At 55.5% G+C, this 23,504-nt stretch overlaps 2 protein-coding genes across 5 annotated transcripts in view; both read left to right on the forward strand.

Annotated features, from left to right (window-relative positions):
• The window catches only part of TCF20 (transcription factor 20), a 102,976-nt gene extending 88,319 nt beyond the window's left edge, over window positions 1-14,657 (forward strand). For 2 of the 3 annotated variants that reach the window (XM_077914253.1, XM_077914254.1), the window contains exons 4-6: window positions 7,763-7,812; window positions 8,850-8,977; window positions 13,402-14,657. In XM_077914253.1, the coding sequence (XP_077770379.1) occupies window positions 7,763-7,812; window positions 8,850-8,933 (134 nt within the window). In that variant the 3' untranslated portion in view covers window positions 8,934-8,977; window positions 13,402-14,657. The remainder of the gene's footprint in view (window positions 1-7,762; window positions 7,813-8,849; window positions 8,978-13,401) is intronic. The other variant, XM_077914255.1, reaches the window with a different exon arrangement.
• Window positions 14,658-19,216: 4,559 nt separating this feature from the next.
• Window positions 19,217-23,237, forward strand: CYP2D6 (cytochrome P450 family 2 subfamily D member 6). 2 transcript variants are annotated; one of them, XM_077914257.1, is made up of 9 exons: window positions 19,217-19,545; window positions 20,183-20,354; window positions 20,802-20,954; window positions 21,046-21,206; window positions 21,488-21,664; window positions 21,817-21,958; window positions 22,159-22,346; window positions 22,737-22,878; window positions 22,973-23,237. In XM_077914257.1, the coding sequence occupies exons 1-9, from the start codon at window positions 19,357-19,359 to the stop codon at window positions 23,149-23,151; spliced, it is 1,503 nt and encodes a 500-aa protein (XP_077770383.1). In that variant the 5' UTR covers window positions 19,217-19,356; the 3' UTR covers window positions 23,152-23,237. The 2 variants fall into 2 exon arrangements, with proteins under 2 accessions (XP_077770383.1, XP_077770384.1); XM_077914258.1 differs by lacking the exon at window positions 20,802-20,954.
• The last annotated feature ends 267 nt before the right edge of the window (window positions 23,238-23,504 follow it).

A 23,504-nucleotide genomic window follows, 5' to 3' on the forward strand; every position in this document is an offset into this window, starting at 1 on the left:
ACATTCAGACTTTTCCAGAGTGGCTGAATCATTTTCCATCCTTCCAGCAGTATATAAGGGCTTCAGTTTCTCCATATCCTCACTGACCCTTGTTGTTACCTGCCTGTTGTATTCTAGCCATCCCAGTGAGTATGAAGCGGCATCTCCCTGTGATTTTGAGCATTTCCCTGATGGCTAATGATGTCAAACATTTTGATGAAGTTCAGCTTATCCATTTTTTCTTTTGTTATTTTTGCTTTTTGTTGCTTGTTGCTTTTTCTTATATCCAAGAAACTGAAACCCATTAAATGCGATGATACCAGAATCACCAAGATTTATACCTATGTTTTCTCCTAAGAACTTAGCTCTTATACAGGTCTTTGATCCACTTGGACTTAATTTTTATATATGGTGTGAAATAGGAGTCCAGTTACTCTTTCATGTGTGGATTCCTCTTGTCTTAGCACCATTGGTAGAAAAGACTGTTTTTCCCTCATTGAACAATCTTGGCACCTTTGTCGAAAACCAGTTGACCATAGATATATGAGCTTATTTCTGGACTTCCTCCAGTCCCACACTGTCTTGATTTCTGTAACTTTGTAATAGATTCTGAAATTGGGAAGTGTGAGTCTTCCGATTTTATTCTTTTTTTCAAGATTGTTCTGGCTATTCTGGATCCTTTGCTACTTCATATGAATTTTAAGATCAGCTGGTGTATTTCTTTTCTTTCTTTCTTTTTTTTTTTTTTTGTTAAAGATTTTATTTATTTATTTATTTATTTATTTATTTATTTATTTATTTATTTATTTTATTCATGAGAGAGAGAGAGAGGCAGAGACACAGGCAGAGAGAGAAGCAGGCTCCATGCAGGAAGCCCGATGTGGGACTCGATCCCGGGTCTCCAGGATCTCGGGACTCCAGGACCCTGGGCCAAAGGCAGGCGCTAAACCGCTGAGCCACCCAGGGGATCCCCTGCTGGTGTATTTCTATTAAAACAAACAAACCAGCTGTTGAAATCTAGCAATTGCACTGAATCTGCAGGTGAAGTTGGGGAGTTTCGCCATCTTAACAATAGTGTCTTCCAACCCATGACCTGGTGATGTCTCTGCATTCGTCTCATTCTTTAATTTCTATCAAAGTAAATGTGTTTAGTTTTCAGAGTAAAAAGTTTTGCACTTGTCTATTAAATTTATTAAGTATTTTATTATTTTAGGTATGATTATAAATGGAATTGTTTTCCTAATTTTCAGATATTTCATTGTGAGCATATAGAAACACAATTGATTTTATTTTACTTATTTATTTTTTTTATTTATGATAGTCACACACAGAGAGAGAGAGAGCGAGAGAGAGGCAGAGACACAGGCAGAGGGAGAAGCAGGCTCCATGCACCGGGAGCCCGACGTGGGATTCGATCCCGAGCCTCCGGGATAGCGCCCTGGGCCAAAGGCAGGCGCTAAACCGCTGCGCCACCCAGGGATCCCCCACAATTGATTTTATATATTGATCTTGTATCCTGCAACTTTGCTCAGCTCATTGATTAGTGCTAATAGTTTTTTAATGGATTTCTATATACAAGATAATGTCATCTGCAAATGGGTAGTTTTACTTCTTCCTTTCCAGCCAGATGCCTTTTTTTTTCTTGCCTAATTGCCCTGGCTAGAACTTCTAGCGTAATATTGGGTAGCAGTGGCTAGAGCTGACATCCTTGCCTTGTTTCTGATCCATTAAACGCGATGATAGCTGTGGGGTTTCCATAGATGTTCCTCATGCACCTGAGGAAGTTCCTTTCTATTCCTAGTTTGTTGAGTGTTTTTAGCATGAAGGGATTTTGCTTCTTTTTTTTTTTTTTTTTTTTCTGTTTTTTCCATGTCTGTTGAGATGATCAGAATAGCATTTGGCAGTGTCATAACGGTTGAAAGAAGGGAAAACTTTTGTCCATGAAGTTCCATCCAGTGAGTGGTGGAATTAAATTTTGACCCCAAGCTTTAGCCTGTGAAAGTTCTCTTTTTCATCCAGATTCTTGTCCTTTCAATAGATATTCTCACCAATTACTTTTTGAGCGTGTGTCTAAGATCTTCACCTCAATGGCCCTAAGTATTTTCATCAAAGATGGAGGGGGACAAAAATGGGAAGATCAGCGAGGGTGCATCAAGTGGCAGGGTGCTGATCATCTCTAACTGCTTGAGAGGGAGGCAGCTGTACTCTCCTTAGGAGGTGGGGTTTGATTTGGAATTGGCAGGGAGGATGGGAGGGTGTGGCTTACCAGGTGGTGGGAAGCAGGTACAGGGGCACAAAGCACAGGGAGTGGAATCTGACAGGCGTGGGGGGAGTGCAAGTGCATCTGGACCACCCTTCCTTCCCATAAAGTTGTGTATGCCAAATTGAGACTCTCATAGAAGTGTGTGCACATACTCAAGGGCAGCTGGTGGCCAGGGCACTGTCTAGCTGAGGGAGTAAGAAGAGAGCCTTGAAATGTCAGTTCAGGGAGGTTGGGTTTTAGTCTGTCCCCTGCATTCTCTTTCTTTCCCTACATGTTTCTGTGTTGGGTCTGAACTGTAATTCACCCTGAGTCTGGTATATTCGATAGTACAGCCTCTTAGTCCTCTCTCTCTCTCCCTCTCCCTCTCTCTCTCTCTCTCAAGAGCCAGCCATTGCCTTTTCTCATTTTCATGATACTGCCCCTAAATTCTTTTTTCTGGTATAAGTTTCATGGTTCTTAAAATGAAGATGTGTAAGTATTAGGTTTGTGGCAGTTATTTATAATTTTATACAGAGAATACTGCAAGACTTGGCTCTCCCAGTCAGTGGCCTGGTAAGAGGTGGTCTCCTGCACTAAGGCTTTGTTCAGACACATCTGGTTAGTGGCAGGCAGGTGACCTCATCTCGTTCCCCTTCCACCTCCCCACATTAATGCACCCCCTGTCTGCACACTGGGGTACCAGCCCAAGTTAGGGACCAGACTCCTGGCAGTTTCTTGAGTGATTAAGCAGTGCTGCTCAGGAGGACTCTCTGCCATAATGGGAATGTTCTAGTTCTGCAGTCTCCAGCACAGTAGCCACAAGCCTTGTGTTACCACTGAGTGCTTAAAATGTATTAGTTGGGAATGAGGAACTAATTTTTTTTTTTTTTTACTTCATTGTATTTAAACTTAAATTTAGGCAGCCCGGGTGGCACAACGGTTTAGCGCTGCCTGCAGCCCGGGGTGTGATCCTGGAGATCCAGGATCGAGTCCTACATCGGACTCCCTGCGTGGAGCCTGCTTTTCCCTCTGCCTCTCTCTCTCTCTCTCTCTCTCTCTGTCTCTGTGTGTGTCTCTATGAATAAACAAATAAAATCTTTTAAAAATAAGTAAATAAACTTAAATTTATGTGTCCATATGTGGCTAACAGCTGGAAAGCACAGGCTTAGCCCCACTTTGGTCAAGCTCAGGCAGTAAGGTTGGGGTTCTCTAGGAGATGCACAGGGCTCTTCTTCTCCCAAGGAGGCTTCCTCAATTAGCCACCCTGCAGAGAAGCAGGGAATTCTTTACAAGCTGAGGATTAGTAAGAAAATGATAAACAGAACTCTCTGTTTGAGTCTGTCTTGTGTAGCCTGCTTAGGTAAGTTGGTAACGTGTATTTGGCAGAAGTTGTGGCCAGGGACACCTGGGTGGCTCAGTGGTTGAATGTCTGCCTTTGGCCCAGGGCATGGTCCCGGGTCCAGTGAACGAGTCCCACATTGAGCTCCCCACAGGGAGCCTGCTTCTCCCTCTGCCTGTGTCTCTGCCTCTCTCTTTCTCTGTGTCTCTCATGAATAGGTAAATAAAATCTTAAAAAAAAAAAAAAAAAAAGATGTTGTGGCCAAGTATTCAGTGAGAGAGAGGCTGTCTGGGTTGGGGTCGGCCCAGGGAGGGGGCCTTGGCTCCTTGAGTTTCCTGCCCCAGCTAGTGTATGCTCTGCTGCTCGGTGTGGAGATCTGGGACCAAGGAAGCAGCATCACAAGACGACTGTGTCTTGGACATTTATCGATCTTTTTGATGACCTGAGTCACAGTGACCCAGAAGCCTGTACTGCTCCTGGGGATGGATGCTTGTATTTATCCCACAGTGTCTTCTCGGGAATTCTGTTCTATACATGATGGATCTGTGTGTCCAGGAAAGGCGTTCATTGATTGGCTTCCTAATTATAATAAAAATAAGTCCCTGAGTTTGAGAGGCCCTAATGTCTGCATGGAGTAAGGAACAGATTAACACTTTCATCTTTGCTTTGCTGTTAACCACCCAAACTTAAAGAGCTGTTCATCTTAGAGAGAACTTTGATTGCTGGGGACATCTCCATGGAAACAGAATCTTTTTCTCCTGAGAGTATGTGGCTGCTGCATCATCCCCCCAACCTGTTGCTGGTCCTGCATTTGTGACATCATGGTTATCAGTCCTGTGCTGCTGTTATGTCACCGATGTAGGCTGTGGCTCCAGGAAATATAGTAATAAGAATGTGAGCACTGGTTTAAAAAAAGTAGTATATTAATGCAATGAGCCACAACAATTACGACCAAAGGAAAAAAGAGCTGCAGCAGCGCATTAGTAACTTATGGTGCATAAAGAATCCAGCCTGGGGCAGCCCCCGTGGCGCAGCGATTTAGCGCCACCTGCAGCCCAGGGCGTGATCCTGGAGACCCTGGATGAGTCCCACGTCGGGCTCCCTGCATGGAGCCTGCTTCTCCCTCTGCCTGTGTCTCTGCTTCTCTGTGTGTCTCATGAATAAATAAAATCTTAAAAAAAAAAAAAAAAAAAAAAGAATCCAGCCTGGAGGGGGTTTTCCTCTTACCCTCAGGATGAGGCCCAGCTGGGACTCCCTCTTCGCAGCTACCCATGCAGCAAGCCTTTAGAAGCTGCTCTCCGGCAGCGGTTTAGGGCCGCCTTCAGCCCAGGGTGTGACCCTGCAGACCTGGGATCGAGTCCCACGTCAGGCTTTCTGCATGGAGCCTGCTTCTCCCTCTGCCTGCGCCTCTGCCTCTCTGTCTCTCATGAATAAGTAAATAAATAAAATCTTAAAAAAAAAAAAAAAAAAAAAGCAGCAGCTGCTTTCACCGTGAGCTCTGATGATGCAGTGGGTTTGGGCTCCTGATGGTTGTGAAGGGACTGGTGTCTGGCCCTTCCCCAGAGAGGCCACACTCGGCGCCCCAGAACCAGTGCCGGGGCTTGCCTTGCCCTGATAGTTCTCAGGATTCAAGAGCCCCTCGGCAAGGTGGGTGAGACTGGCAGGTCCCAGAGTCCCAGTCCGATTGGGCCAATCTAAGTACTAACTGTAGCTCTGAGGGAGATTGCAGATGAGCTGGAGACAGTGGCACATCTGGGCTCCGGCAGATCTGAGGGACCTTCACCCTCCCATCTCCTTTTCTCCCTCCTTGAGCTTACCGCCTGCCGCCAAGGTAGCTATGGCTGTACATGGTTGCAAGTAGCTCCAAGGAGCTTGTTATGAGGAGTTCAATGAAGTCCACTCTGCATTTAAATTCAGTGTAGAAAACAAATAAATAAGTAAGTAAGTAAGTAAATAAATAAATAAATTCAGTGTAGAGAGAAATGGAGCATTGGTATTTGTGTCTGGAAGCCATCTTGTTGACTAGACAACCTTGTGAGTCTTTCCCAGTGTGTGTGTGATGATCCAGCACGCCATTTACTTTGACTTCACTGTGTGGAAGTGCTGACCAGGCCCTCTGGCCAGTGTGGGATATTGCCAGGGGCTTAAGGAGAACAAATTGAGAGGCTGGCTGGCCGTGTTGGGCAGGCGCCTGTTGAGAGACCTCAGGAGGGGCCCCACCGTGCCTCTCACCACCCTCCACTCCCTGCGCAGCAGGGGCTGAATCAAGGCAGCCAAGAAGAGGCTCCCCGTGCCCTTGCGTGTGGCTGAGCTCTCTGGCCGCCGTTCTGGTCCCTGCCAGGAGCGTGAATTGTAGCTCCTGATGGCCTATGGCTATTATGAGGACAAATGAGAGCATTTATCTGCCCCTTGCTGCATGGGAGGCATCACCAAAGGTGGACATGGTCACTGGCAGATTTGTTCAGGAGGCTTCCATTCCCAGAAGTACCTGACATTAGCTCCAGTTGCCTTCAATGTGTACTTACATTGTCTTATTTCTTTTCTGCTTTTTAACTTAGAGGGAGGGAACATGTTTCCTAACTTCAGACATGCTTTACTAATGGTCTGTCACAGCTGGTGACTCTCCATGGCTGGGAGGGCAGCTGAGCCGCCACTCCCTTTCTGATGGCACCTTTTCCAGCTCATACGGTCCCCTTCCTCATTTCTCTAAACCCCTGTGGCACAAAGGTGGCCGAGTCCCACAGGGGCTATGCTGTTTCTCTGGCCCAGACTAGAGACTGCCAGCAAGCAGTGCTGCCAAAGCCCAGGTAAGGAGAAAGTGCCTCCCTTGAGTTCCAGCTGTCTGTCTCCTGCTGTTCATAAGCTCTCTGGCAGATTGGAGCAGCAGGAGCCTTGGTCACGCCATGTACTTGTGGGTTTTAAATTAACACATTTCATTTACTGCCATGCTATTTGCTTGCAGGGGAAGGGCTCAGAGGTGAGCCGGACTTGCTGAGCTCCTGTGCCCTGAGGCTCGCCCCGGGACAGAGAGGCTGCCCGGCCGCTCCTGGGGACTCAGGGGCTCCAGAGGGAGGCACCGGTGGGACGGGCCAGCCCAATTATGAAAGGCTCTTTGCCTATTTAAGATACAGAGGACCTCACAAGTTTTCATTTGTGTTCCCTTGCTTATTACTATTTCATTTGAAATCTGTGGTACACAGGCTGTTCATCTGGAGCAGAGTTTAAACCTGAGTTGAATCATACACTTAACAGGGCTAAGTACCACGGCCGCTTCCCGCCATGGTGCCCGGAGCGCTCTGAGAACGTGTGCTCGATACTTATTAACATTCTGCCCCTGCATCCTGCACCGGTGGCCTGGCTGTCGCTCTCCGGGAGCTGTAGTGTGCAGCGAATTCATTAATTAGATTGCCTCACCCTGCTCCATGCACTACCCTTGCGCCACAGAGCCATGCTCACCTGGAGGCGGGCGCATGTCGTTGCTGTCAGGGAAGATGCTGTCACCATGTGAAAAGTTGGAATGAATCATTTCCCTCCAAGGATTAGTAACCCCCTCGTGGGATTTCACTTTCCCCTGAAGCATTTAGTGTGGATTATGCGGTTCGTACCGGGAACTTCTCCCGTGTCCTCATGGGTGGTACGGCAAAGGTGATAGCAGGGCTCTCGACAGAGGGGAGAGGTGCCACCGGATTTGTGGTGTTGGCTCAAGGAAGCTTAGGCTTGGGCCTGTGGAATGGGCTTAGCCTAGAATCAGGGATTTTAAAAACAACGTTTATTGGAGATTGTTTCTGATTATTAATATAATTGTGGAAATACATAAAAAATAAAAATAAAATCACCTCTAGTCTTGCTATCCAAAGAGAACTGATGTTAGATTTTGGTAAGTTTCCTTTGTCTTGGTTTTAATGCATATAATACATTTTGATACAATTAGGATTGTACTTCGATGTTTACATATCCTGGTTTTCAAGCCATTTTGTGTCATCAGAGTTTCCTCATAACATTAACTGTTTTGAAACATTAAAATTTTAAGTGACTGATACTCCATCATGTTGCGGTACCATAGTTTATTTGGGGATGTCTCTGATGGTTCAGAAATCACCGTGTGGGGACCTCTTATCTCCATGTCTGATGCTGTCAATCCCCACCCGCCTTAGGCTGTGCCACCCACCAGCTCTGTCTGACTGTCCCTTTCTGTCTTGTAGATTGTTTGCTACATGAGGAGAACTTCTCGGTGAGGTGCCCCAAGCACAAGGTGAGTCAGAGGGTGTGCCCCCAGTAGGGCCGGGGGGAGGGAAGGGGGTGTTTCTTGCCATCTACAGACCAGACATTGGAGGACCCTGGCCCTCGGGCTGCCGCCTGCTCCTGGCCCTGGACAGGGGAGAGGTGCTGGAGGGAGACCTGTGCCCCGGGGTGCCCCTCCATGTGCTGTAGGAGGCCAGGAGAAACGGGGAGTGGAAAGTGTTTGATCGTTAAGAGCAATTCAAAGATCAAACTCAATAAAACTACTGATTTCCATTTTAGTTTAATGAAACCCCAGCTCACAGGTTGGCACGAGGTAAGATTGGTTATAGGCCTTGGTACATAAGCAGAGGTATTTTCCCAGACTAAAAGAAGTAAGAATTGACCCCAGGGCTTTGGGGGGAAGCTCAGTCTCCTCGGGGCTTTACCTCAGCGAAAGCGACCAGGGGCTGCAGTGGGTGGGCCGCTACCTCATGTCCCAGAGAATTCAAGAGTGGTCTTTTGGGTTTAGAACAGGGTGGAAGGTGAGGGGTGATGGTCTGTTCCTGAGCTGGCTGAGCTGGCACGCGGCGGGAAGGAAGCCCCGGTGAGGACGCGCCACCCGGCTGGTCTGGCGCCACCTGGAGTCCCCTCGGCAGCCGCGCTGCTCTGGCTGGGGTCACACTGACACCTGGTGGTCACCACGCTCACGGGCTCCGGGCTCCGGGCTCCCGGCTCCGCTCGGCCTCCCGACAGGTCTGCCCTCACAGCACTTTGGAGAGATGTTTGCTTATGCTTTTCTTTGGAAATTATTTTCAGAGATGGACCACAGGATCTTACAGTATTCTCTTTTAGTTAATTTACATGTTTTTATTTTTTAAACTTCTCTTTTTTAATGGTCACATTTTGCCTCAGAAAGCCCTGTCTGAATATCTCCTGTTTGTCATTCAATACTGACTCTCTTTTTCTTTCCTTTTCCATGTGCCGTTCCTCTCCTCGCCTCTGCCCTCCCTGACCCCTGCACTGTTCTTCTGTCCCTCCTGTCTATCTCCTTGGCTTTGCCGGCGTCAGCCTCCCCTCCCATTCCCCCTCCCCCCCTTGCAGAACAAGACAGCGAAAGGCAGCCTCAGCACAGAGCAGTCGGAGCGGGGGTGAGGGGGGCAGTGTGCTCGTGGGAATGGAAAGTACAGCAAGCACAGGTGAGTCGGGGCCGGCACCCCTGCCAGAGTCCCGGTGGGTATCGCGGCCTCTGCCCTCCTGCTCGCCCCAGGCCAGGCGGCGCCACCAGCCTTTAATCACATGGACTGCCGACACCAGGTGGATCGGACGTGTCTCTGACTGTCGCTTAGCTCCCCAGAATGTCCGTGGAGAGGTACTTGAGGTTTTAGGGCCATCCCGTTGCCTGTTGGAGTTCACGGTGACTGAGCTGAAGTCAGGCCCTGTGTGCGGCTCCCCCGAAGACTCCCAGGACAGACCATGACAGCCACCCACCCTCCGTCCCAGCTCCGGAGGGCTTCTAGCCGGGGAGGCGGTCCTTGTTCATTTGCTCCCTGTCTGTACAGCTTACAGTGGCTTTTCCTTTGAAAAATAGAAAACTCCCCAGTTTTGGTCTTTGAAATCTTCCCCCCCACCCCCAGTACTGTGAAGGACTCCTCTGCACAGAAGTACAAAGCGGGGGAAGATTTAGGGGACTTTAGCATCCAATTTAAATTTACTCTTAAAAATCTCAAGAGATTGAGTTGTGCTTTTGGTGAGTGTATCTGGGCTTGTGGTCAGGGCGGCGGCAGTGGCATTTGTGGCAACGGGATTAGCAGACTGATGTCCCCAGAGGCAGTGGGCCTCCGCTACACCCCGCTCTCTCACCCCCTGCCCCCTTCGTGGAGTCGCAAGGGCTGAGGAAACTAGACGGGAAAGAAAAAAAGCCAAAACATCACTTGAAGCACTTGCTCCTACAGGATGGGGAGAGGGAACGTTGTCTCAGAAATGTTCATTAAGAGATTATTTCTCTTCAGCTGAAGGGCTTCTGTGTTTACTCCAGGCACCTGAGAGCCACACGCAGGCGCACTAGAGTCTGTGGCACGTTCCCTCCGCCTGTGACAACTGGCAGTTTTTCCACCTTTCTCTGGAATACCTAACTAATTTAAGGAAAAAATAGAATTCATCTCAGACAGAGGCAGTTTTCCTCCTTTGAGAAGTCCTCGGTTTCTTACATGGGTCCTGGTCCTGAATTCCAGAGAAGCCCCCCTGGTCTGAGTGTGGGGCCCTGGGGCTGTAGAGGCCTGTGGTGCACTCTCAGCGGGACTGTCAAGTGAGGCTTTTGCACTTGTGCCTTTTTTTCTCTCTTCCTCTTCCAAGGAGAGGGGTCAGGGATGGAAGAACAAGCGTTCAGGTCACAGAAACCAAATGAGCCAACTGGTACCAGCAGCAGCCACTGGCATTCTGAAACTCACCAGGGCCCACTGCCTCCTGCGTTCCCCCCTCCCTTGCCCCCCTGAGCAGCCCTCAGGACAAGACCGAAGTCTGGATGGTTTTCCAGAGTGTTTCTCTTGGCCTCTGTTCCATGCCTGGGCTGTGCCTGGCCAGTGGGTAGAGCCGCATGGTGTAGGGGCCACAAGGAACATTCCTGGCAGTGCCCTGGATGACCTGATTAGGAAAAGAATCATTTGTCGTTGGGTGCCTTTCGTCTTTGTCCTGGAATTCCAGCCTGTGTTTGAAGAAAAAGATCTGAGCTGTGGGCCTGGTGGGCAGATCTCTGGTTGGAAATTTTAATTTTGTCATTTCCTTCCTCTCCACCCAGCCTTGGGCACCGCCAGCTGACCGCCCTCGGCTCCCACGCGGAGCAGTCAGCTTCATCATTCAGACCTCAGTGTCAGCGTATGGTTCCCGTGTGTACAGAAGACGCTGACACACTGAGTGGTGAAGTGGCTGACCCATCGGTGTGTGGTCATTTCCAGTCTGTTGAGGTCAGACTGTAGACCATTCAATTCTTGGAGGGAAAGGCTGGACATACTGCATCCAGTCGTGTCCACCTGAGATGACTTTGTTCATATGCTGTCCCCACAAAGCAGGACCCTTGTCCTGCTTTCTCACTTTAGCTGTCATGCTGAGGGCAGTGGCCTCTGTAGACTGTACGGGGACAGAGTGATCGGGGACGGAGAATGTTTCGTCTCAGGGTCCATTCTAGGGACAGAGAGCTGCTGTCACTGGGTACCCTGACAGGGCAGGGAAGGGTCACAAGTGCACCTGCTTCTCAGTGCTCTGCTTTCTCACAGAAAGTGCTGCCTGAGCAGGGACAGACCACTTCATGTTTCTGTTTTCATTTTCTCTGTGAAGAGAAAGCTGTGGCCAACCTTGTGAGGATTCAGTTAAGAAATGTCTCTAAGGTGTCCGCGCAGCCTGGCATGGGGTAAGGCTTGTGCCAGTCCTGGGGCGCTGGCTCTCGAGGCCTGCTGCTGGCCTGCCGTGCACCACAGGAGCTGGGGGGTCAATGCTGAAGGTTGGACCCTGCTCCCACCCTAACAGAAAAGCTGGGGGCTGGAGACAGGAAATTTAACCCCTTGCAGCCTCCCCCCAGCGTATGAGGTGCCACAGCTGTCCCTCAGCAGGCCGGCAGTGCCAGAGAGGAAGGTCCTTGGGCAGCCGTGCATCCAGCAGGCTGCCTTTCCCCTTTCTGAGCATGAAGAAGCGGGGTGGCAGGCCTGGGGCTGTCCGCCTTTTCCTGTGCGGACTCCCAGCCACGCCGCCGGCCCTGTGGAAGTGTCCAGCGGCTCCTCAGGGGCCGGACTTCCTTTCTGTGTGCTTCGGCACCTGCTGTTCCCCGGGCCTGGGGGCTCTGTCCCCCATCTCTGTGACAGGCCCCTCCTGCTCTCTGGGTCTCGGCTTCAGTGTCCCTGCCTCATAGGCCTTCCCTCCTGCGTCCCTGTCTAAATGCCTCCTTCCCATGCCCCAGCCTTCCTCTGCCGATTTGGAATCGCTCGTTTGCTCGTGTGCCTCTCCACTAGCCGGTGTGCACTCGTGAGGGAGGACAAGACCCGTGTCTGGCCCTGGCCCAGAGCGTGTACACAGCGGGGCTGTCAGGGTCTGCTCGCGGAGGACGTGAGCCCAAGGGAAGGAAGCACTCGCCACCCTGCCTGTGCTTCGATCAGTACCGATGCAGGCCCCACCGCGCAGCCCCAGGCCTCAGGGGAGCTGGCCAGGCCGGGCTGGCAGAGGTAGTGGATTCTTGCTGCGCCGGGTTCAGGCCACAGAGGGGACACTGAAGGGGAGGGAAGGTGGGAGTGTGACAGAGAGAGGGAGTCCTGGAAGGCCGTGGCCCCAGGTGAAACCCTGCTCACTGGCAGCCAGACTTTAAGATGCTTTTTTTTTTTTTTTTTTTAAGATTTTATTTATTGGGATCCCCGGGTGGCGCAGCGGTTTGGCGCCTGCCTTTGGCCCGGGGCGTGATCCTGGACACCCGGGATTGAATCCCACATCGGGCTCCCCGTGCATGGAGCCTGCTTCTCCCTCTGCCTGTGTCTCTGCCTCTCTGTCTCTCTCTGTGTGACTATCATGAATAAATAAATAAAATCTTTAAAAAAAAAATGTTTATTTATTTATTCATGAGACAGAGAGAGAGAGAGGCAAGAGACACAGGCAGAGGGAGAAGCAGGCTCCATGCAGGGAGCCCGATGCGGGACTCGACCCCGGGACTCCAGGATCGCGCCCTGGGCCAAAGGCAGGCGCTAAACCGCTGAGCCACCCAGGGATCCCCAGACCGGCCTTCTGAACCATTTTGCCTGCCTGTTAGTAAGTTGTGTGAGAACAGAAAACGGTGGTGCCGCCTGGGTTTTCCTGACGGTTATTTGTTGGAGGAGGGCACCAGAGGGCCCTGAGAAGAAGGGGTGCTCTGATGGGAAGCTGCCGCCGCTGCCGGCTTCTTTCTGCTCTGATTGTTCTGCACTGATCTTGGAAACTGCTGTGTCCTCTGAGACTCTGCGCACGGAGAGACCCATGAAGTTCTCTGAGGAGGCCCTCGGTCAACCCCACTGCCCCACGTGGGTCGTCAGGATCGTCTTTCTGACCCAGAGCCTGGGCCGGAAGAGAAGCCAGTGCAGGGGACTCCGGGGGAGCCTCAGAGGAGGGCTCTGGCCCTGCCGCCCGAGCTCGCCAAAGAGTGTTCTTTGTTGAGTGTGAAGGATGCACTCTTGTCAAGCGGCTGTGGTGGGGTTGTGAGCCGGGGCTTCCACAGATCGTCTGGGTGCTCAGCCACTTCTGTGAGGACCGCCCCATGCCCCCCAAAGTGCTGAGCCCCCCGGCAGGCCCCTGGTGGTGGGTCCTGAGCAGGGGTCACCTCGAGAGCAGCCCGACTCTGGGGCCACCCCACCAGGATGGCCGGGAGCTCTTTCCTGGTCTCCGCTGCTTCCGTGCACCGGGGCTGTTGGCAGTGCAGGTGGCCGTGTCCCTGCTGCTCTCCACCGTGCTCCCAGTCGGGGCCACACAGCGGCTCCACCGCAGGTCTTGGGGGTCTCCCACCTAATAGCACACTTGCAGGGGGTTCTGCGGCTGCCAGACCCCCAGAGCAGGGGCTGTTGGCTCTGGGGCTGCGCGGAGGTTCCCAGCACCCAGTATCGCTTCTGTCTTCCAGGTGAGACTGTGGAGATGAGAGGTGGTGGACACTCGCGATGGAAGGAACCGTCCTGCTGTGCGGCCCCGCCCCGCCCACCCCGCCCCGCCAGCACCTCCTCCCTAAGTCCTTACATCACACCCAAACCGTGACACCACAGGAAAGAAAGACCCAAGAAGTTGGAATGGCTGTTTCCATGGACACAATCTCCATAGTGACAATGTGGGGGGAGGGGGGAGGGGTGGGCTGATGGGAAGGGGGGGTGAAAGGGTGGGATAAAAATATATATATATAAATCTATTTTTAGTCTGGAAAGACTTTGTTTAAATGAAAGGTGCGCTATCCCTTTTGATTCTATTTTAAAATTCTCTAGTTAAAGAACTCCAAATTTGTTCCAATAACAGTGAAATTTAAGTGTGAAATTGAACAAGCTGGTCTCATAAAGGACGGGGTGTGGCTTTGATCCTTAGCCTGCCTCACACCGGTTCAGAGAGCTGCAGACCCAGGGCTGAAAGCAGACAAACCACACCAGAACCATCCTTTGTCATTAATTTGTCTCAAAGTGGGAAGGTTTGGGGGCCGGGGGGGAGGGTGATGTGGGGATGGTCCATGTTTTCAAGAGTGGGGGAATGATGTTTAAACACAAAAATAAATTTTTTTCATTTCCAGAAACACTATTTATTTATTATTTTTAAATTTTTTATCTTTTTGGGGGGTGAAATTGGCAGATGTCCCAAGGTCACAGCTATGTCCTGGATCACTGTGGCCGGTGAGAACCTCGAGCGCCCCACTAAGCACGCGCGGCAGGCAGGGTTGGGGGTGGCCCACGTCTGGCGCGCTCCTGGCCGCTGAGCCCTGCCCCCCGGACAGAAGGTCAGGACAGGAAGTCTAAGCTGTAGGAATCGACACAGGGGAGGGACTGTGTCTGCCGAGCGTGACCAGTGTGGGTTACACTGACCAGGAATACCCAGTTAACCCTTTTTTTTTGCTTTCATTTTTATAAAGGAAAGGGGGCCTGTCCGGTGAGCAGCCCCACGCTACATGATTCTTTATGTTGTATTGTTTTGTTTTGTTTTGTAAATTGTATAATTTTTAAATATCTGAGTTTTAAAAAAAGAAGAAAAAAGTACAAAAAAAAATTCTTGTTAAGGCCTTAAGAAGGGGTTAGTGCATCTTTCAGGGGTCACTCTGCCGTGGGGATAAAATAGCTGTTTCACAAACAGTTTTATTTAAAAAACAAAAAAAATCAAAAAATAATAAACTTCATTTTAACCTTGTTTCCTTTTTTTTGTTTAATACAAAGCAAAGGCGCGTCTCTTCATCCTCCGCAGCCCCCGAAGGTGGCTTTGCCCCCCTGCAGAGCAGCCCCCCAGCCCCCCGCACCCACACCCGCACCTGCACCCGGCGGTCCTCGCAGCTGCAGGGCCTGAAGAGAAGCGAACCCAGGGCCCCTCTGCGCAGCTCCGCCCGGGTGGGTGGAACTCAGCCAGGGTGTGGGGACGGTCAGATTTACTTAAGTTGGTATGAGGACATATTTCCAATCAACATTAATTTTAAAGGTTATAAAAAAATAATGCAATGTTAATGGACTTTTCTAGTGAACAGAAATACTGGAAGGAATGTTGTGAAGTAGAAATAAGCAATTATAAATGAGTTCTTGTGTGCTCATCAATTTGGGGCTGCAGAAATGGCAGATTAATTCTGTTTTAATGGCTCCATCAAGCAGCGCGGCCCATTTCTCATCTCCCTCACCAGGATGGAGGCGTGGGTGGGTGTGCTGCGCGGGCCACGGGACCTGCATAGCAATGCCGGCTTTTTGAGCTGTGTGGCTTTCCGTCTGCTCTTGACTTGGCATTAACACAGTTCAAGTGAAATTGATAGATTTCAGGTGTCAGGGGCTAAACCACAAAACTTGAAAAATATGTATCTTGAGGAAAATATTTTCCTGACAGCAAATGATTCTTTGTCATCCTGCTTGCCTTCTTCTGTCCCCTTCTGACTTGCTGATGATCCTTGATTCCGAAATGACCATTGGCGGCCGTGGCCACTCCCCCTCCTGTCTCCTGCCTCGACTGCATTTCAGCTCCCACAGCTCTTAAGCTCTCTGTATTTTTCCCCATTGGCTTTTTAAGAGCAATCTGAAGTTCACAGCCGTGTTGAGCACAAGTCCCAGAACCCTCCCCAGTAGCCCCTGCTCCCCCGCCGCCACCGCCACCCACCCCTAGTTACCGCGCCCCCACCCTACTGCACTGACACCCATAGTCAGCATTAGGGATCATCCTTGGTGTTACACGTTCTGTGGGTTCGGACTAGTGGCGCGCACCCCCCATTCCAGTGTCACACAGTCGCCCCGCTGCCCCAGAGCTCCTCAGCGCTCAGCCTGCCCTCCCGCCTCCTGATCGTTGCATGGCTGGAATCCTATAGTGCGTGGCCTTGTCAGGGGCCTCCTTCACTCAGTGATATTTAAGGGTCCCCCACGTCTTGGTGGCTTGGTAGCTCGTTTCTTTTTAGTACCGAAGAATTGTCCGGATGTCCTACCTTTTGCTCACCTCCCCAGAGACATCTTGGTTGCTTCCAAGTTTTGGCGATTGTGAATAAAGCTGCTACAATTATCTGTGTGCAGATTTTTGTGTGGACATCGGTTCTCAACGCCTCTGGGTCAGTGTCACGAAAAAGGTTGCGTTTTGTCAGGAGTCACGGAGCTGACTTGTGCGTCCCCACCAGCAGTGACCCGTGGCCCCACATCCTCACCAGGATTTGATGGTGGCAGTGTCTGGATTTTGGCCATGCTAATAGGTACGCAGTGGTGATTTTTATATACGTAATTTTTAATTGTAGTTAAAGATGTGAAATTTACCATCTGAACCAGTGAGTGTGCAGCTCAGGAGGTGTTAAGTACATTCACACTGTTGCGCGACGGGTCTGCAGAACCATTTGTCTGCCGAGCCGGAGCCCTGTACCCTGAAATCACCCCCGGGAGGCGGGCCCTGCCTCTCCGCCGCACCCACCCTGGCCGGGCCCTGGCCACCGGGCAGGAAGCCCCAGCGCCTCCCCTGGATCCAACCCCAGGTTGGGCCGTGCGCAGGGAGAGGTCTAGGCCCGATGCAGGGTCCACTTCCTTTCTGCTCCCGGGAAGGAGGGGGAATTGGGGGGCTTCCTCCACGGGCTGCTGTGCCTCCGGGAGGGGGAGGGGCAGGATGAGCGACGTTCCCGCGCCCTCGGGTGCCCAGGCCCTCTACCTGCTTGCGGGGGGGACAGGGTGGGGTGGGGGCCGGCGGGTGCAGGGCAGCCGTGTTGCTGCGTCCCTCCCCGACAGGACCCTGCCCTGCGCAGGCAGACCCCAGTGACACGAGGGGCCCCCAGGAGCGCTAGCTGGAGCTTCACTGGAGCAGCCGCGCCACCAGGCGGGGGTCAGCCCGGTGTGTCTCTAATAAACCCCAGTAATTTACGCGCTGGCCCTTAGAGACGTTTATATCCAAACAGCACAAATTTTGTAATGGACCCTAGTGCTGCCCTGGGACTTCGACCTCCTGGCACGGCCTGAGACCCTTCGCGGCACATCGGGGACCTTGAAGCTGCAATTGCACAATGATGGCAAAAATCCACAGGCCTCGTGACGGCTTGTTTGCCCTGTGGCTGCCGCATCCTGGGCCCCGGGGAGGCACTGCCCTCCTTAACCCCATGGGGGTGACTGTTTGGGGAAGGCAACCAAAACCACCGGCAGATAAGGGCCATTTGTCCAAGGCCAGCAGGCAACAGGACATGGGGCCTCCCGCCCTCGGTGCCAGCACTACCGGCTGGCAGCCCCCAGAGCCGCCCCCCTGCCACGCACCTGCCGCGCACGAGCCTGCAGTGGCGCTTTGGTCCCGCTGCCAGGTCACCTTGGAATGCAGCTCCTTGGGTCCTGCTCCAGCCTGGGGCTCTGACCCCCTTCCCACGCCTCCCCTGGGTCCTGAGCACCCGGAGCAGGGTCCCCGTGCTCTTCCCACTGTGTGGCGGTCCTTAGCCCAGCGCCTAGCATGTGGCACCTCCAGCGCTGGCAGGAAGAGCCCAAGGCCACCAGGTGCATGGCCGCCTCGGTGCAGGCAAGGTGCAGGCAAGGCCCGGCCGGGCCTGGAGGTGGGCCTTCTGCTGGGAGAGTGGGGCACTGGGCAGCCCTAGGGGAGCCGCTCCCACAGACCCCGGCTGCAAACTGGTGAAAGCCCGTGGCCACACCCCCAGTTGCCACCTCTGAATCTGGAGTATAAGGGGGCACCGGGAAGATCCTGGTCCCCTTACCTTGTCCCCTTACTGTGGGGGAGGGAGGGAGGGAGAAGGGGGAGATTCAGGGCGGGGGGGGGGGGGGATGCCTCCTCTGGGCCCTGCATCAGTGGGGGGAGAGAATACTCCAGCTGCTTCCAGGATGAGAGTGGGCTGCACCCCTGGGGTGGGTGCGGGGCCTGACCCCCAGGGAAGGCCTCCTCCCCACCCTCTGGGTTCTACCTCATTGGAGTGAGTTCTGGCCTGAGTTCCCAGGCCTCACTCATTTAGCGCTTCAGCCTCAACTCCCACCCCTTTGGTTGTTGAGGAAGGAGCGGTGCCTGGCGGGGCGAGGTCACCCCCGTACTTGGAGGGGCAGCGGGGCTGAGCAGGAGGAAGGGTGTGGGGGCCGCGGGCACTGGTGCGGGGGGCACAGAGGCTCGCATCTTCCCTGCAAGGACCGCAGAGTCGGGTGGAAGGGACGGGGCTGGGCCAGGGGCAATGGCAGGGGGGGAGAGGGGCTGGCCCGGGGGTGGGGGGGCAGCCTGAGAAGCCTGTCCCTGTGCTCCTCGGGGCACGCCTGCGAGGGTGTAAAGAAATTGTGTCCCGCTTCGTCGCCCCTCGTCCCCTCGTCTTCCAGAATGGGTCTGAGCAGCTGACATTCGAGGGCAGGAGGAGGAGGAGGCAGGCACACCCCACAGAGGCCTGGGGCACATGTCCTCTCCAGGCCACCTTCCACCTGAGTGTGCAGCAGCCCAGCCGTGGGTCCCTGAGTCGGGCAAGTGGGCAGGCACGAAGGGGGGCATCACGGGTGACACCAGGAGGTCCGAGGACCAGTTGGGAGCGAATCTGGGAAAGGAGCTCCGGGGCATTGAACTGGCCCATCTGGGTGACCGGGGAGCCCTGAAAACAGCCCTGCTGCCCCCCCCGCCCCCCAACGCACACTCACCGGGCCGTGCCAGCGCCAAGGAAGCCACTCGCCACCACCGCAGGCAGCCTCCAGGCAGCCCCTGGGGACCAGGGACCTTGGCGCTGGCTCCCAGAGTGTGGGTGTGTACGTGCGTGCCCGTGATCGTGTGTCAGTCCTGTGGGTCGTGTCGGTGAATGTGTGAGCGCTTTGTGGTTGCGTGGTTCCGTGAGTGTGAACTCGTGTGAAGTGAGACAACGCTGAGAACGTCACCCCCCCACAGTCCCTCTGATGCTGTGACGTCCCCACGGCACTGGGCAAGTGCTAGTAACAAACTTGGAGGTAAAACCGCACAGGAGGAGGCAGGTAACGTGAGAAGGCGAGAACGCGTCCCCGGAGACAAGGCTGTGACCACGTTGTGGGGTGTGAGCCTAACATGACGGGTGGTGGCAGAATCAAGTCCAGGGACCCCGGGATTCTCCCCGGGGCCTGTCGCAGAGCTGCAGCGTCGGGCTGAAGGTGAGCCTCTCCCCGCCCCTGACCCCACTACTGTGGGTAAACACCCGGAGAGTGCAGCGGGCACAGGACTCCTGTGGTCACCCCTGCACCTGAACTCCCCTGCACCTGACCCCTCCCTGCACCCTCTGGCAGCACTGTCGCCCTGACATATTGACTCAGGGCAAAGGCCGGTCTCAGCTCCCTTTAGAAAGTGAGGCCAGGCCAGTTGAGCGGACAGTGCGGGGAGAGCACCCTGGCTGGCCAGCCCCAGGTCCCTGGTGTGGTGAGGGACACCGGCGTGCCCCACGAGCCCAGCGGGCACTGAGACAGCTATGGGGCTGCTGACCGGGGACACGCTGGGGCCCCTGGCCGTAGCCGTGGCCATCTTCCTGCTCCTGGTAGACCTGATGCACCGGCGCAGGCGCTGGGCCACACGCTACCCGCCAGGCCCCACGCCAGTGCCCATGGTGGGCAACCTGCTGCAGATGGACTTCCAGGAACCAATCTGCTACTTCAGCCAGGTAAGGAAGGTGGGGGGCAGCAGAGACCTGGGGACCCCCTAGCAGCAGACAGCGGTGGCGGGTGGAGCTTCAGGCTGCACAAGGAGATGGGAAGATGATGTCCAGGGCCTGCAGGACCGATTGGATTTTCCAATCAAAGGTCAGAGAGAACCAAGGCCTGGAGTGGAGTGTGGCCTTGGCAGTGGATTTGAGAGCTGGTTGGACAGTCCTTAAATTACGTGACCTGGGTCCCTTCTGGTTCCTTCAGGAGGAAGAGTTGTGAGAATAGGGGAAGGAATTCTGGACGGGGGAACCCCATCTCAGTCAGGAAACCGGGGCTAACATAGGTACAATGACAGGTACAACTCTAGCCGCTGTGGGTTCTTGAGCCTCAGTTTCTTCACCTGTAGAAGGGGATCTAACATGGCCCACTGACAATTTTGGCGACCTTTGCAAAGTCAGAGCTAAGAAGAGGTCTGATCCAGCGGCAGCCCCTCCTCCGTAGAGAGTGTGACCCCAGGGTCACGGGGCCAGATCGGGCCCTTGCACCAGAGTGCTGCTGGCCCCAGGGGTGCCCCAAGGCTAGCACCCCGAGACTGGGGGCCTGCAGCCTGGTGGGGACCGGACTTGACCCCCGCCCTCCACCCGTGGCCTGCAGCTGCAGGGCCGCTTCGGAAACGTGTTCAGCCTGGAGCTGGCCTGGACGCCGGTGGTCGTGCTCAACGGCCTGGAGGCGGTGCGCGAGGCCCTGGTGCACCGCAGCGAGGACACTGCCGACCGCCCACCGATGCCGATCTATGACCACCTGGGTTTGGGGCCAGAATCCCAAGGCAAGCGGGGGAGGGGCGCAGCCCGGGGCCTGGCGGGGATGGGCCAGCAGCGACAAGCCCCGCGGGGCCACGCGGGGCAGGATGGTGGCGCGCGGCAGGGAAGAGGCAGCAACCTCGGAGGGGCGGATGAGGGCGGGCCCAGGGCCCTTGGGAGCGGGAGAGGCCGTCGGGGCGGGCGGGAATGAGGACCCAGGCGGTGGGGCGAGCCGGGGGCGCCAGGACTCTCCCGGACTGCGACGGGGTCGAGGCGGGCGGCGGGGGCCAGCACCTGCCGGTCGAGAAGCGCCGGCGAGCAACGCGGGCAGAGACCTGTCCCCGGCGGGAAGGGTGTCAGAGTGGGAGCGATTTAGTGGCGGTGGGGAGCGGGGGGGGGGGGGGGGGGGGGAGCCCCACGGCCCCGCCCCGCCGCGGAGCCCCGCCCACGGTCCGCCCCTCGCCCGCCCCCAGGGTTGTTCCTGGCGCGCTACGGGCGCGCGTGGCGCGAGCAGCGGCGCTTCTCGCTGTCCACCCTGCGCAACTTCGGCCTGGGCAAGAAGTCCCTGGAGCAGTGGGTGACCGAGGAGGCCTCGTGCCTCTGCGCGGCCTTCGCCGAGCAGGCGGGTGAGCGGCGCGGCGCAGGTCCCGGGGCGCGGGGATGCGCGGGGGGGGGGGGGGGCGGAGGCGAGCGCGGACCCGCCCGCTGCCCCCGCAGGCCGCCCCTTCGGCCCCGGCGCGCTGCTGAACAAGGCGGTGGGCAACGTGATCTCGTCGCTCACCTACGGGCGCCGCTTCGAGTACGACGACCCGCGGCTGCTCCAGCTGCTGGAGCTCACCCAGCAGGCGCTGAAGCAGGACTCCGGCTTCCTGCGTGAGGTGCGCGGCGGGAGCCCCAGGGAGGAGCGCGTGCGCGGGCTGGGGGGTCGCGGGCGGGGCGGTGGGGCACCTGCGCCTCCATCGGAAGCCGCCAGAGCCTCCGAGATCTAGAGGCGAGATTGATCCTTCAGGGGTCCCCGGGGCCAGGAAAGAGGATCGAGGCGGACTTAGGGCGGAACCGGGTCAACGGGGGCGGGGGGGCGGGCACCCTGGAGGCGGCGGGACCAGACTGGTGGCGGCGAGCCCCTGAGCACAGGCAGGGCCCCATCTGCACCCCGCAGGCCCTGAACTCCATCCCCGTGCTCCTGCACATCCCGGGACTGGCCAGCAAGGTCTTCTCCGCGCAGAAGGCCTTCATAACCCTGACAAATGAAATGATCCAGGAGCACAGGAAGACCCGGGACCCCACCCAGCCACCCCGACACCTGATCGACGCCTTCGTGGATGAGATAGAAAAAGTGAGGAGTCCGGGACAATGGTTGCGGGATGAGGGCCCCAAGAACCAAGGCCCACGAAGGTGGGGCCGTGTATCACCCAGTGGGTGCAGGGTGGGAGGCCATCCGGGGGCTGTCTCCCTCTGCCCCAGAGCTCACCCTCTCACATGGCCTAGGCCAAAGGGAACCCCAAGACCAGCTTCAATGAGGAGAACCTGTGCATGGTGACCTCTGACCTGTTCGTCGCTGGGATGGTGTCCACCTCAATCACGCTGACCTGGGCCCTCCTGCTCATGATCCTGCACCCGGACGTGCAGCGTGAGCCCAGCCTGGGGGTGGGATGGGATGGGGGAGGGAGAGGATGGACAGCCTGGGGTCCCTTGAGCCTGGTTTGTCCCCCAGAAGCTCCGAGTAGAGGCTGGGACATGGCTCAGAGGTAAGAGCTGCCTCCACAGGCGTCAGACGTCGGAGTCCAGACCCCTGGGTTCTGACCACTGTGGGGATGCTTGTGTGTCTAGGACGTGTCCAGCAGGAGATAGATGAGGTGATAGGGCGGGAGCAGCTACCAGAGATGGGAGACCAGACCCGTATGCCCTTCACCGTGGCCGTGATCCATGAGGTGCAGCGTTTTGGGGACATCGTCCCACTCGGTGTGCCCCACATGACGTCCCGAGACACTGAAGTGCAGGGCTTCCTCATCCCCAAGGTAGGTCTGCAGGCCTCCCTCTGCCGTGGTCACAGCCTGATGCTGGGGGTGGGGAGCAGCTGGGGGGGGGGGAGGAGAGCAGAGGCTGGGCCAGCCCCACCCCTTGTCCCTTCAGAGCTGCCAGGCCGCTGGGGAAGACAGGCTGAAATGTGCCACAGCATGCTGGAGGAGCCTGTGCACAGGGACGGGTGGCCGTGTGGGCGCCCGTGGGTGGGGAGTCCCTTAGCCCTGCCATGGGGACAGAGAGGGTGCCAAGGAGCTTCTGGGGCCGAGGGGTTATTCAAAGGGTCCAGGAGTGCGCCAGGCGGAGTGTGTGCCCATGCATGTTTGGTGGCAGGGGCCCGGGCATCCCGTGGCCCAGACCCCACCCACACAGGCATCTCCTGCCAGGGGACGACACTCATCACCAACCTGTCGTCAGTGCTAAAGGACGAGAAGGTCTGGAAGAAGCCCTTCCGCTTCTACCCCGAGCACTTCCTGGACGCCCAGGGCCACTTCGTCAAGCATGAGGCCTTCATGCCCTTCTCTGCAGGTGCGCGGGTGCCCGGCTCGCCGACCCCTCCGAGGGAGTCTTGGAGGCTGGGGCCCGGCGCCGGGCTTACTGGGCGCTCCTTCCCCACCCGCAGGCCGCCGCGTCTGCCTCGGGGAGCCCCTGGCCCGCATGGAGCTCTTCCTCTTCTTCACCTGCCTCCTGCAGCGCTTCAGCTTTTCAGTGCCTGCGGGGCAGCCCCGGCCCAGCGACCACGGGGTCTTCACCTTCCTGAAGGTTCCAGCCCCCTTCCAGCTCTGTGTGGAGCCTCGCTAGGGGCAGGAACCACCACCCGCCACCCCCCCCCCCCCCCGGCTCCTCAGCAGGGGCCCGAGGTACAATAAACCAGTTTGGTGGCTCCATCCTGGCTTCCGAGTCCCTCAGGGCCCCCTGACCAGCCGCCGGTGGCGAAGGGGCCGCAGCGGCCTCCCCAGACCCAGCCCTGACCCCGGCCTGCTCCATCCCTATCTTGGACAGATGAGGTCTGCCGAGGGTCAGAAGATGGAAGCTCACCCCCTAGTTGCCCACAGAGCCCCAATACTGGCTACTTGGTTAGTGACCATGTCTATATTTAGGTCCTTGTTCGTGGCGGGAAGATCTAGAACAAGCTGCTGAGAGCCCTCAGCTGG

The sequence above is a fragment of the Canis aureus genome, chromosome 11 (assembly GCF_053574225.1).
Source record: "Canis aureus isolate CA01 chromosome 11, VMU_Caureus_v.1.0, whole genome shotgun sequence".
Taxonomy (NCBI): Eukaryota; Metazoa; Chordata; class Mammalia; order Carnivora; family Canidae; genus Canis; species Canis aureus.